General features: G+C 38.7%; 1 protein-coding gene and 1 long non-coding RNA gene across 2 annotated transcripts; both read right to left on the bottom strand.

Annotated features, from left to right (window-relative positions):
* Positions 1-10,645: 10,645 nt before the first annotated feature.
* LOC117279044 (uncharacterized) lies at positions 10,646-11,100 on the bottom strand. Its single transcript, XR_004509438.2, has 3 exons — positions 10,926-11,100; positions 10,772-10,836; positions 10,646-10,670 (listed from the first exon to the last, which is right to left on the bottom strand). It is a non-coding gene; the product is annotated as an uncharacterized lncRNA (long non-coding RNA).
* Positions 11,101-14,164: 3,064 nt separating this feature from the next.
* LOC138901032 (uncharacterized) lies at positions 14,165-14,794 on the bottom strand. Its single transcript, XM_070188759.1, has one exon. It carries the CDS (start codon positions 14,792-14,794, stop codon positions 14,165-14,167), a length of 630 nt encoding a protein of 209 aa, XP_070044860.1.

Raw genomic sequence — 14,794 nt, 5'->3', positions numbered from 1 at the left:
TTATCTACAATTTTTATACATTATTTTTACCCAATTAAATACAACTACAACATCATACAATTTAAATACAATTTTTATAGAAATTTTATACAATATGTCTTTTGTATGTATTTTGTAAAAGATTTGTATATATTTGTAATGATCCGGCCGGTCGTTTTGAGAGTTAGAGCTCCGAACCCCTATTAACTACTTTTCCCATACCTATTTCTGCTATTGTGACTTGCCGGGATGATTGATTTTGAGTTTCGAAGTGTTTTGGGACACTTAGTCTCTTTATGAGAGCTTAACTCTTAGAATTTGGACCGTAATTGGAACTGTATAAGACGGATCCGGAATGGAATTCTGTCAACTCTGCTAGCTCCGTTGAGTGATTTTGAGCTTAGGAGCGCGTCCGGAATGTGTTTTGGAGGTCTGTAATAGATTTAGGCTTGAATTGGCAAAAGTTAGATTTTTGGCGATTTCGGCCGATAGTGGAAATTTTGATATCGAGCTCGGAATGGATTTTCGAAAGTGGTTGTAGGTTCGTAGTGTCATTTGTGACATGTGTGTAAAATTTGAGGTATTTCGGACTAGATTTGGCGTGGTTTGTCGTCGTTTGTAGAATTTGGAAAATTCTAAGTTCTTAGGCTTGAATCCATGCTTAATTCATGATTTTTGGTATTGTTCGATGTGGTTTGAAGGCTCGACTAAGTTCGTATGGTGTTATAGGATTAGTTGAGGTCCCGGGGGGCCTCGGGTGTGTTTCGGATGCTTAACGGAATAAAATTGAACTTAGGAAAAATCTGGTGCTTTTGTTGGTTCTGCTGTAATCGCACCTGCGCAAGGCTGCCCACAGGTGCGAGCAAATTGGAGCAGAAGCGGAAAAATGAAGGAGTGCCAGGGGTCGCAGGTGCGAGGTGATTTCCGCATTTGCGATGCCCGCAGATGCGTTAGGGGTCTTCGCAGGTGCGCAAGGTCTGCAAAAGTTGAAGGGAATTCCGCAGGCGCGCACGCGCAAATGCGGCCCTTTCATCGCAGGTGCAAAGGCAAGGGGGTAAGTGATTTGCGCAGATGCGCACATTTTGCCGCACAAGCACACCCGCAGGTGCGAGCCCAGGCTCCGCAGGTGCGAAAATACCTGGGCAGTGGTTAAAACCGAAGGGCTTCACGATTTTTGTCATTTTTGGACTTTGTAACTCGGTTTTGGGCGATTTTTGAGAGCATTTTCGAGAGATTTCTTGAGGTAAGTCCATTGTGATTATTTTTGATCAATAATCTTGCTTTCCCATGTATTTTTTCACCTAGTTAGTATGTATTTAAGGTGGAAATTGGGAATTGGATACTAGGGATTTGGAGGTTTGATTTGTGGATTTGGAAGACCATTTGGTGTCGGATTTTAGTAATTTTGATATGGTTAGACTCGTGAGTGAACGTGCTTTTGTATTTTATGACATTTACCCGATTTCGAGACGTGGTCCCCATGGGCGAATTTTGAGCTAATTTCGGAATTTTCGTTAAATGTTGATTTCGTTAATTAGATGAGTCTATTATTATTGTAATTATGATATGTAATGGATTTTGGCTAGATTTGGGCCATTCAGAGTCGGATATTCGTGGAAAGGGTAGTCTTACGGATTGATTGAGCTTGACACGAGGTAAGTGGCTTGCCTAACTTTGTGGGGGGACTTTGTGTGGGGGAAATTCCCTTAAGATTTGGAACTATTGTGATATGTGAGCACCGTGTACGTGAGGTGACGAGTATGTACACGAGCTAGTTGTGGAAAACCCGATTTTCTTACTGAGCAGCAACATGTTTTTCCTGTTATTTTGAGTTATACCATTTTAATGTGTGCTAATCTATTTTCATTCTTAATTGAGTTTTTCCAATATGTGTAGCTATCATGTTTAGTCTAATATAACATGTCTATGTGTCTTAATTGTTTATGTGAATTATGTGTAGCATGCTTAATGAATTTCCTGCTTCTTCCCTGACTGGTACTTAGTCTAAATTGTAAGAACTTCGTGATATAGTTGTATTTCTATCACTCGCGCTGCATATTTACTTTGGGACTATGGAACGGTATTCCGGGAGATCCCTATGTACTGCATATTTACTTTGGGACTACGGAACGGTATTCCAGGAGATCCCCCATGTCTTGCATATTTACTTTGGGACTACGGACCGGTATTCCGGGAGATCCCCCTGCACATTTACTTTGGGACTACGGAACGGTATTCCGGGAGATCCCCCTGCACATTTACTTTGGGACTACAGAACGGTATTCCGGGAGATCCCCCTGCACATTTACGTTTGGGACTACGAGACGGTATCTCGGGAGATCCCCTATTGTGTTTCTGTATACTAAGTTGTTACCTTCTATGATTTCATTGTTGTTAAATTCCAGCCTTTATTTTATTGCGGTATTACACTCTATATTATTTTATTATATATTTACCAGTAGGTCCTTGACCTAATTTCATCACTACTCGACCAAGGTTAGGCTTTGGCACTTACTGGGTAATGATTGTGGTGTACTCAGGCTATTCTCTGCACATGTTTTTCGTGTGCAGATCCAGGTGTACCTTATTAACCGCACTGTCAGTGAGCCGGGACAGCTTTGGAGACTTTAAGGTATATCTGCCGCGTCCGCAGACCTCGGAGTCCCCTTCTACTCTTTCTCATGCCCATTATCTTCTGTATTTTTCCTTGTTAGACTCTGATGTATAGAGACACTAGATTTTCCTTATGTAGTTTGTGATTCACGATGTTCCGGGTTTTGGGATTTGTTGTGTATTTTTGAATAATTGGTTAAATTTATATTTTTATTTCATTATTCCGCAAAATGTTAGGCTTACCTAGTTGTAGAGACTAGGTGCCGTCACGACGTCACACGGAGGGGAAATTGGGCCGTGACAATATTTTGTATGTAGTGTGTTCTTCTTCCTCTCTGAAATTTGAATCAAAATTTTCTCTTTTAATACAATTTTGATACATATCAATAAATTTACGTAAAAAGATAGTATTTATAACTTAAATACAACTTTCATACAATGATTCATACATTATACAACTATTTTTTAACTTTCATACAACATTCAAATAAAAAAATATATAAATACAACAGAATACAACTTAAATACAATTTACATGCAATTATAATACAACTTTAATATAATTTTGTAAGTATATTGTATGTCATGTGTTCTTCTTCTTCTTCTTCTTCTTCTTCTTCTTCTTCTTCTTCTTCTTCTTCTTCTTCGAGTTTCAATATAAAATTCAGCCAAAATCAAATCTAATCTTTACCAAACACCCTCAAAATTGAGATATAATGTCACGACCAAAATTCCCACCTTCGGGACCGTGATGACGCCTAATATTTTACTTGCTAGGCAAGCCAACGTTAGAATATAATTTGTCATTTTAACAAAATTTTAAATTAATTAATAACAAAGAAACAAATGCGGAAATAAAGTCAAAAATAAAGTGAATAATCCATGATAATCGTGATGTCTAAATACCATCCCAGAACTGGAGTCACAAGTACACGAACTTCTAGAATAATATAAATAAGGGTCTGAATAAAATAAAGTTGTCTGAAAGAAAACACACAGCTAAAATAAAGTAGACGGGGACTTCAGAACTGCGGACGCTGTGCAGTTATACCTCAAGTCTCCTCTGGGTAGCTGAAATCCGAGCAAGTCTATAGTACACTGCTGGGACCAACTCCGAAATCTGCACAAGAAGTGTAGAGTGTAGTATGAGTACAACCGACCACATATACTCTGTAAGTACCGAGCCTAACCTCGACGAAGTAGTGACGAGGCTAAGGCATGTCGCTTACATTAACCTGTACACAATAATAATAATAATAATAATAATAATAATAATAATAATAATAATAATAATAATAATAATAATAATAATAATAATAATAACAGGAATAGAAGTAAGACCGGTAAATAATATTAATAATTGAAGTCAATTCAGTAGTCATAATCCCTCAATTTATTTCCATTGCGACGTGTAACCCGCTCCAACAATATAAATTTAGAATAAAATCCGTTGCGGCGTGCAACCCGATCCCCCAATATATTCAATTTCATTTCCGTTGCGGCGTGCAACCCGATCCCCCAATATATTTTAACAACTCTTAAATGTAAATTGAAAAAAAAATACTTCAATAAATACCACGTTCAATGAGAAACTATTAAGCATCAAGTCATACAATAATTATAATTTATTTATGAAATAAATAATGACAAGTAGCAATTAATTGTGAAAATCAGGGAGACAATAGACAGTTTAATATTTAATATGCTAAATGTCAAGTAGCAATTAAGATACATAAATCAAATAAACATGTAACAATTATTGCAGAAATTCAAAAATTAATATTTGACAAGGAATATGAGAGAAACAATTATTATAATAATTAATTCGTGTCTTAAAACAAATTATGATATTTAAATAATTAAGCAAACAATTAATTTGACAAAGTATAAGCACTCATCACCTTGCCTATACATCGCTACACATGAAATTCACATAGCAAATAATTCAAGGGTTCTATTCCCTCGAGTCAAGGTTAACCACGATACTTACCTCGTTTTGCAACATTATTTAAGTTTTCAATACACCCTTGCCTCGCGAATTAGTGTCCGAAATACTCAAAACTAGTCATAAACAATTCAATATATTCAATACAAACCGTAGGAATTAATTTCAAATGAATTTACTAATTTTCCGGATTAAAATCCGAAATTTATTTCAAAAATCAGCAGTGAGACCCACGTCTCGAATCCCGAAAAAACTCACGAAATCCGAACATCCGTTCCGATACGAGTTCAACCATATAAAAATTATCGAATTCCGACATCGGATTGGCTTTCAAATCTTCATTTTACATTTTTGTAAGATTTTATAAAAATCTGATTTTTCTTCCATAAATTCACGGATTCATAATTTAAATGAGTATGTAATCATGAAATATAATCGATATAGGATAAGGAATACTTACCCCAATATTTTCTCGTAAACATCGCCCAAAAGTCACCTTACCCGAGCTCAAAATCTTGAATAATGAAAAATGGGACGAAATCCCATTTCTACAACTTAAGTTCTATTGTCGAGGAATTTCTTCTTCGCGAACGCGATAGCACCCTCGCGTTCGCGAAGCACATTTTTGTGTTGCCCCAGATTTCTTCTTCGTGAACGTGAGGGTAGTCTCACGAACGTGATGCCTTGCCAAACTTGGCCTTCGCGAATACGGTCTCCCCTACACGAGCGCAAAGCCTTATCGCCTGGCGCTTGGCCAGGCCTCGCCCTTCTACGCGAACGCGAACGCGAACGCTCCCACGCGTTCGCGATGAACACTGCCCTTTACCCCTTCGCGAACACGGTCCCCTCTTCGTGAGCGCGAATAGTAAATTTCGCCTGCCTCTAGTTCCTCTTCACGAACGCGAGCCCTCTATCGCGATCGCGAAGAAGGAAACCATACAGTACATAAGAAAATTTCCAGCAAAGTTCCAAGTCCAAAATTCAATCTGTTAGCCATTTGAAACTCACCCGAGGCCCCCGGGACCTCAACCAAATACACCACCAAATCCTAAAACATCATACAAATTTAGTCAAAATCTCAAATCACATCAAACAACGCTAAAACCACAAATCATACCACAATTCAAGCTTAAGGAACTTAAGAATTTTCAACTTCTACATTCGATGTCGAAACCTATCAAATCAAGTCCGATTGACCTCAAATTTTGCACACAAGTCATAAATGACATAATTGACCTATGACAATTTTAAGGACTCAAATCCGACCCCGATATCAATAAAAGTCAATTTGTGGTTAAACTTTAAAATCTTTATGCCTTTAGGCTTCTAGTTTTCACCAACTACGATAATTCAAGTTAGGGACCTCCAAATTAAATTTCAGGCATACGCCCAAGTCCCAAATCACGATACGGACCTAGCGAAATTGTCAAAATACTGATCCGAGTTCGTTTGCTCAAAATGTTGATCAAAGCCAACTCAGTTGAGTTTTAAGGCTCTATTTCTAATTTTAATCAATTTTTCATATAAAAACTTTCCGGAAAATTATATGGATTACGCACGCAAGTCGAGGAATGATGAATAGTACTTTTCTAGGTCTTAGGACACAGAAATAATTATTAAATTTAAAGATAACATTTTGGGTCATCACATTCTCCACCTCTAAAACAAACGTTCGTCCTCGAACGGAATTAGAAAAAGTACCTGAGCTGGTGAAAAAGTGTGGATATGTACTCCGCATGTCCGACTCGGACTCCCAGGTAGATGCTTCTACCGGCTGACCTCTCCATTGCACCCGAACTAAAGGATAACTCTTAGACCTCAATTGTCGGACCTGCCGGGCTAGAATAGCTATCGGCTCCTCCTCATAAGTCAAATCCTTGTCCAATTGGACTGAGCTGAAATCTAACACATGAGACGGATCACCATAATATTTTCAGAGCATAGACACATGGAACACTGGATGAACCGCTAATAAACTAGGTAGTAATGCAAGCCTGTAGGCTACTTCGCTCACCCTTTTAAGAATTTCGAAGGGTCCTATATACCTAGGGCTCAACTTGCCCTTCTTTCCGAACCTCATTACACCTTTCATAGGTGAAACCCGGAGCAATACTCTTTCTCCAACCATGAATGCAATATCATGAACTTTACGGTCGGCATAACTCTTTTGCCTAGACTGAGTTGTGCAAAGTTGATCCTGAATAATTTTGACCTTATCCAAGGCATCTTGTACCAAATCGGTATCCAATAACCGAGCCTCTCCCGGTTCAAACCAGCCAACTGGCGATCGGCACCGCCTTCCGTATAATGCCTCACATGGAGCCATCTGAATGCTCGACTGGTAGCTATTATTATAAGCAAAGCCCGCAAGTGGCAAGAACTGATCCCAAGAACCTTCAAAGTTTATAATACAAGCGCGAAGCATCTGAATAGTGCGCTCTAACTGTCCGTCTGTCTGTGGATGAAATGTTGTACTCAACTCAACCTGCGTGCCTAACTCACACTGTACAGCCCTCCAAAAGTGTGAGGTAAAATGCGTACCTTGATCTGAAATAATAGACACGGGCACGCCGTGAAGGCGGACAATCTCACGAATATAAATTTCAGCTAACCGCTCTGAAGAATAAGTAACTGCCACTGGAATGAAATGTGCTGACTTGGTCAACCTGTCCACAATGACCCAAACTGCGTCAAATTTTCTCTGAGTCCGTGGGAGCCCAACAACAAAATCCATAGTGATACGCTCCCACTTCCACTCAGGAATTTCTAACTTCTGAAGCAAACCACCAGGTCTCTGATGCTCGTACTTAACTTGCTGACAATTCAGACACCGAGCTACATATGCAACTATATATTTCTTCATTCTCCTCCACCAATAATGTTGCCGCAAATCTTGATACATTTTGGCGGTACCTAGATGAATAGAATACTTGGAATGTGGGCCTCTTCCAGAATTAATTCACGAAGTCCATCCACATTAGGCACACAAATACGACCCTGCATTCGCAGAACTCCATCTTCCCCCACAACAACCTGTTTGACATCACCGTGCCGCACCGTGTCCTTAAGGAAAAGTAAATGAGGATCATCATACTACCGCTCTCTGATGCGCTCATGTAAAGAAGACCGAGCGACTGTGCAAGCTAGAACCCGACTGGTTTCTGAAACATCTAACCTCACGAACTGATTAGCCAAAGTCTAGACATCTACAACTAACGGTCTCTCACCAACCAGAATATAAGCAAGGTTGCCCATACTCATAACCTTTCTAATCAAAGGATTGGCCACCACATTAGCCTTTCCAGGGTGATACAAAATGGTGATATCATAGTCTTTCAATAACTCCAACCATCTTCTCTGCCTCAAATTAAGATCTTTTTGTTTGAACAGATACTGAAGGCTACGATGATCAGTAAATACCTCACACGAGACACCGTAGAGGTAATGCCTCCAAATCTTCAGTGCCATGAACATGATAATTCTTCTCGTGAACTTTCAACTGTCGCGACGCATATGCAATCACCCTGCCATCTTGCATCAATACTTCACCAAGTCCAATGCAAGATGCATCACAATACACCGTATAAGATCCTGAACTTGTGGATAATACCAACAATGGCGCCGTAGTCAAAGCAGTCTTGAGCTTCTAAAAGCTCAACTTACACCCGTATGACCATCCGAATGGAACACCTTTCTGGGTTAGTCTAGTCAATGGGCTTGCTATAGATGAAAGCCCCTCCATGAACCGACGATAATAACCTGCCAAACCCAGGAAACTATCGATCTCTGTAACTGAAGTAGGTCTAGGCCAATTTTGAACAACCTCAATCTTCTTAGGATCCACTTTTATACCTTCTGCCGACACAACATGCCCCAAAAAGGCAACTGAGTCTAACCAAATTCACATTTTGAAAATTTTGCATATAATTGATTTTTTTTTTTAAATCTGAAGCACAGTCCGAAGATGCTGCTCATGCTCCTTTCGATTGCTGGGGTAAATCAAGATATCATCAATGAATACAAACACAAAAGAATCCAGATAGGGTCTGAATACCCGGTTCATTAAATCCATAAATGATGTTGGGGCATTTATCAACCCAAATGACATCACTAGGAATTCGTAATGCCCATACCGAGTCTGAAAAGCTGTCTTAGGGACATAGATGCCCTAATATTCAACCGATGGTAACCAGACCTCAAGTCGATCTTTGAAAACACCTTGGCACCCTGAAGCTGATCGAATAAGTCATCAATTCTTGGTAGTGGATACTTGTTCTTGATAGTAGCCTTGTTCAACTGCCGATAGTCTATACACATTTGCATTGAACCATCTTTCTTCTTTACAAATAACACTGGTGCACCCTAGGGCGAGACACTAGGTCTAATAAAATCCCTGATCAAGCAAGTCTTGTAACTGCTCCTTCAGTTCTTTCAGTTCCGGAGGGACCATACGGTATAGTGAAATAGAAATGGGCTGAGTACCCGGAGCCAAATAGTATTGAGCCCATAAAAGGAACACCCGCATTGGGATCGCGAATATAAGCCAAATAGGCTAGACATCCTTTCTCGACTTTACGCTGAGCCTTCATATAAGAAATAACCCTGCTGGTAGAATGACCAGGTGACAGCCAATATAGCATGATAAGGTGACAGCCAATCCATACCCAAGATGACATCAAAATCTGCTATATCAAGAAGTAGAAGATCCATACTAGTCTCAAGACTACCAATAGTAACCACACGCGAACGATAAACATGGTCTATCATAACACAGTCTCCCACCGGTATAGATACACACACAGAAGCACCCAGAGAATCACGAGGCACAACCAAATATGAAGAAAAATATGAGGACACATAGGAATAAGTAGATCTTTGATCAAATAGAACTGAAGCATCTCTATGGCAAACTGGAATAATACCTGTGATCACAACATCAGATGACTCGACTTCAGGCCTAGGTGGAAAAGCATAAAATCGGGACTGGGCTCCACCACTCTGAACTGAGTCTCTGGGACGGCCTCTAACTGGTTGGCTTCCACCTATAACGGCCTGACCTCCACCTCTAATGGCCTGATCTCCACCTCTAGCTGCCTGTCTCCTACCTCTAGCTAGGGGTGGGCGTTCAATCGGTTCAGTTCGGTTTGAAGAAATTTGGTTCTATTATTTGGTTTTAGGTTTTGTAAAAGTAGTAACTGAAACCGAACTGAAATAAGTTCGGTTTAGTTCGATTTTCTAATTTCGGTTCGGTTTATTTGGGTTCGGTTTTCGGTTTGAACATTATCATATTGGGCTTCTTCTACGTATTAATTGGACTGACTAATTTGTTGGTTTTTTCTAAAATTTTGGACTTCTTGTGTTGCTTGAATGTGATAAATCATAAATCCGTTCTTTTATTTATATAAATGTGTTGTTGAGGAGTATTCTTGATTTAAAAAAATCTGATTTGTAGAGAAAATCTACTATAATCTTAGTAACACAAATATAGCGATAAGGACTATTATCTCCCAGAAACCTTTTGGTCTATCAAGAATCAGATAAAAGCATGTACATTTTTTAAAATATACCAAGATGCCATTTCTTCTAGAGCGAACAACAGACCACCAATAGGAGCTCGAAAAGCAGCACCCATCTGATTTATTTATAAAATCACATGCCAATGTGATAATTTGCACATAATCAAGAAACAGAATACCCATATCAAATTCAATATGCAGCAACATATGTCCAATATTCAGCCATGAGAGAACAAAAAACCCAGAATCTATGCTGCTTTGCTGCCAAAAACCTAAAAACATGCCAATGTGATAATTTGCACATGAACTTCATTCATTATATCCAAAAGTTAGCTTGAGCAGCTAGTAGGAAACCACTGTTTAGTACAAGTAATATTACATAACCAAAAGAGGAATCCAGAAGTTAGAAAGTTTTCATGTTGTTGAAGTCTCAAAACCAGCAAAATAACTATATTAAGTACTAATGCAGCATCAGCTTGTCTACCAAAAGAGCTCACTAGCAAGTTATTACTGCAGCATCACTTGTCTATTTACTACTTGTCTATTTACTTGTTGATCGAAGCATTTACGAAGATGATACATAATCTGTAAGTTCCATTTAGGCGCCATGATCAAACCTTTGCAAAAAAAGACATAATTATAAGTCAAAAACACAATTGATTTATAATAAAGTATATCGGTATTATATCATCAAATATACAGAAGGTTATCAACTTACCACACATGCCACAGGTTGCAACTATATGTCAATAATAGTTGAATCTTTTGCACAATTAGCCAAATCTAAGGAAAATATTGAAGAAAACTTTGTCAGGCATCAGTGTTAAGTAAACTATTTGTAATATAATAAATGCAAAATACAAAATAATTACCAAGTTTCAGTTGTTCTAGATACTCCAAGTCTTCCTCAACTTTAATAGGAATAGGTTCAATTCTAAGCCAATCTTGAAGACAAATAAGAGATTGCACCAGTTTAGGCGTCAACGAACTCCTAAACGAGTCAAGAATGCGACCTCCAGTACTGAATGCATATTCTGATGCAACACTTGAAATAGGAATGGCTAACACATCACGAGCCATCTCCGCAAGAATGGAAAATCTAGGCTCATTGATTTTTCACCACTTTAAGATTTTAAACTCATCCGTTTCAAGCTCAATATCTTCATCAAGATATCTATCTAACTCTGATTTAGCACCCAAACCTCCTGTCACTTCCTTATGTTTCTCAAATTCCAATTTCGTTCTCATTGTTCCTCTTTTCAAAAAGCTACCATAACCACTCACAGTAGCTGTTGTGTTTCTAGATGAAGCAGATGTAGATCCTTTTGAATTTTTCTTTACATAATAATCAAACAAAGAATCCATATAATTTTTCACTTCTAAAATCAATTTCTTCCCTTCTTTTTCTCCAAACATCCTCACAATTGCAAAAGGAACATAGTCAAGCTTGTTACAGGGATCCAAAATTGATGCAATAAAGATCATATTGTTCATTTTTTTCAGGTTCACCTCAATACTTGACAAATTTTTCTTTCAATTTTTTTGCCATTTCTTTCAAACTAGCATCTTCATGTTCCATCCACTCTTTCAAAATAAGATCAAGCTCACAAATTTCAATAAAATATACATTGGAAGTGACATAAATAGAACCAGAGACCCTCAAAGTAAGCAAATAAAAAGCTTCAAGAAATTTTACCATTATTCTCACATTATCCCAGTCAGCACTTGTGAGATCACCTGTACTAGTTCCATCTTCACATACATAGGTACGAAGATAATGCAACAATCCAGTATCAAAGAAACTATATTTGTCAAAGGCAAGCTCAAATTATTGTGCTGTGTCTAACATCATGTATGTAGAGTTTCATCGAGTAGAAACATCTAAGCATAATGTTCTCTTGGAAGTTAACTTTTAAGATTCACAACATTCTTTAAACTTTCTAATCCTAGCGGGAGACAGTCTAATGTATCTCACAGCTTGTCTAACTCTCTTGATAGAAACACCAATTTCTGTCAACCCATCTTGTACAATGAGATTAAGTATGTGAGCCATACATCTAACATGCAAGTGTTTACCATTCATTATATTAGTTCCCCAAGTAGTCAATTGTTTAGACACTTCTCTTACTGTGACATCACTGGAACTAGCATTATCTACCGTTATAGTAAATACATTTTCCAAACCCCAATCAAGCAAGTAATTAGTAATAACCGCCGCCATATCATCACCCTTATGACTAGAGATAGGACAAAAGTTTATTATCCTTTTATGCAATTTCCAATCGTTGTCAATAAAGTGAGCAGTAAGACACATATATAGTTTATTCTTTGTATAGAAGTCCAAGTATATATTGTAAGATAGATTTTTGGACGTGCTTCATTGAAGGACTTCTTCAAACTTTGTCTTTGTTCACAATAAAGTTCATAACAATCTCTTGTCAATGTTCTACGAGAAGGAATTTGAAATTGAGGTATTGTGACTCCTATAAACTTCTTAAATCCTTTTTTTTCAACAAAACTAAATGGCAGTTCATCCAAAATTATCATTTGAGCTAAAGCTCTCCTAATAAGTACTTGATCAAATTTCCAAGTGGTAAGCACCCCTTCATTTGTCCCATTTGAAGCTGGTAGAAAACTTAGTTGTGTTTGACTATTTTCTATTTTACGGGGCATTTTGGGACACTTAGTGAGATGATTGTTCATTGATTTAGTACCATTACCTTTCGTAGCAGCTGCATAAGTTTTTTCACAATACTTACATTTTCCTCTTTTAGCTCCACTAGGATCATCATACTTTTCAAAATGGTTCCAAGTATCAGATCTAGGTTGCATGAATTTTCTTTTCTTTGGAGCTTCATCAGGACTGAGACATTCAGTGTTAGGTATGCTATCATTTGAACCCCCACCTTCGCATGCTTCGCTTACCCTAATTCTATTTTTTTCCATCTACGAAAACGAATACAAGCAGAATAATAAAACACTGAGCTATAATAATGCGATAAAGGAAGTTAGAGGAGGAGACAGAAACAAGCACAAAATTAAATGAGGAAACAGAAATAATAACCGAGCAAGGAGACAGAAAATGGACATCAAATTCAAGAGTCAAGACTTCTTTCAACAATATACATGCACCTTTAAGTCTTTAACTACTAATTTTTAGCAGAAAAAAAAGAAAAACTTTACTAAAATGAGAGAAAGAAGAGAAGTTCAGCTAGGAAAGAGAACAAAAAAGAAGAAATGAGAGAAATATAATAAAAATTAAGCTTACCGGCACAACCGCACCAGTGTATCAATGGCGATAGAGACTAGAGAGAGAAGTTTGAAGAAAAAGAACCCTAGCGTATTTGGGAAAAGCTTAAGAGTGGGAAAAGCCGATGCCTAAAAGTCTTTAAGTGTGGGCCTAGTATTTGTTAAGAGTGGGTTGTCTTTGATGGAACTTAAAATTGGGTCTAGTATTTGTTATATTGGGCTTAGCCTATATATAGTTTAAAGAATCCATTTTCTAATAATTTGGTTTTTCGGTTAACCGAACAAAATAAATCAATAACCAATGACCGAACCGAAAAATTGAATTTTAAAATTTTTAAATTGAAACCGACCGAAAAGTCCGAATAACCGAAACCGAAATAAAAATATTTTCGGTTCTGTCGGTTTTTTCGGTTCTAACTGATATATGCCCACCCCTACCTCTAGTTGGCTGAGCAGGCGGTGAAGCAACCGGTGCCAGTATGATGGCACGAGAATCCTGCCGAGATCTGTTACTCGACAACCTAGGGCAATACCTCCTTATGTGACTAATGTTCCCACACTCATAACACCCATCCTGTTGCCGTGACTACTAAAGCTGAAGCTGGCCCAAATGGGCCGAATAACCATTGTAGTGACTCTAGAGTGGAGGTGCTCTGATAGGAGCTGAATGTGCACTAAATGTTGGCTGCCCAGAGTAAGGCATAATAGGACCGTGACTCCCTAAAACACCGTTAGATGCCTGAAATGCTGAATGAAATGGTCTAGGAGGATGACCCCAACCAAAATTACCCCTACCTCCAGACGAGGCACCACTGAACCCACCAAACTGACGAGGCCTCTTATCAGACCCCTACCCTCTCTCTTATGCAAGAACCATCTCGATCCTCCTCGTAACATTAGCAGCCCCTTGAAAGGAAATCCCACTCCCGGTTTTCTTGGCCATCTGAAGCCTAATAGGGTGAGTAAGTCCCTCAGTAAACCTCCTCGCTCTCTCTCCCTCAGTAGGAAGTAAAGGGAGAGCATGACGAGTTAAATCCACAAAATGAGACTCATACTGAGTAACAGTCATACTGCCCCGTTGTAGATGCTCAAATTGCCTACGGTAATCCTCTCTCAATGTGATAGGGAGAAACTTATCTAAATATAGCCGTGAGAACTTCTCCCAGGTCAATGCAGGCGATCCAACTGGTCTGGTCAATGTATAATCTCTCCACCACCTCTTGGCGGAACCCGTCATCTGAAATACAGCAAAATCGACCCCATTTGTCTCGACTATACCCATGTTCCGCAGCACCTCATGGCAGCAGTCAAGATAATTATGTGAGTCCTCAGAAGGTATACCACTGAAGTGAACTGGAAAGAGCTTAGTAAACTTATCCAGTCTCAATAAGGCCTCAGAAGACATGTCAGGCTTATCACCGGCATGTACCGCAACAACTGGCTGAACTACCCCAACTGGCGGGGCTACTGGAGCCTGATACTGGGGAGCCAT

Source organism: Nicotiana tomentosiformis, chromosome 11 (assembly GCF_000390325.3).
Source record: "Nicotiana tomentosiformis chromosome 11, ASM39032v3, whole genome shotgun sequence".
Lineage (NCBI taxonomy): Eukaryota > Viridiplantae > Streptophyta > Magnoliopsida > Solanales > Solanaceae > Nicotiana > Nicotiana tomentosiformis.
Note: the sequence above shows the minus strand (reverse complement) of the source record. Positions and strands in the feature narration are given on the sequence as shown.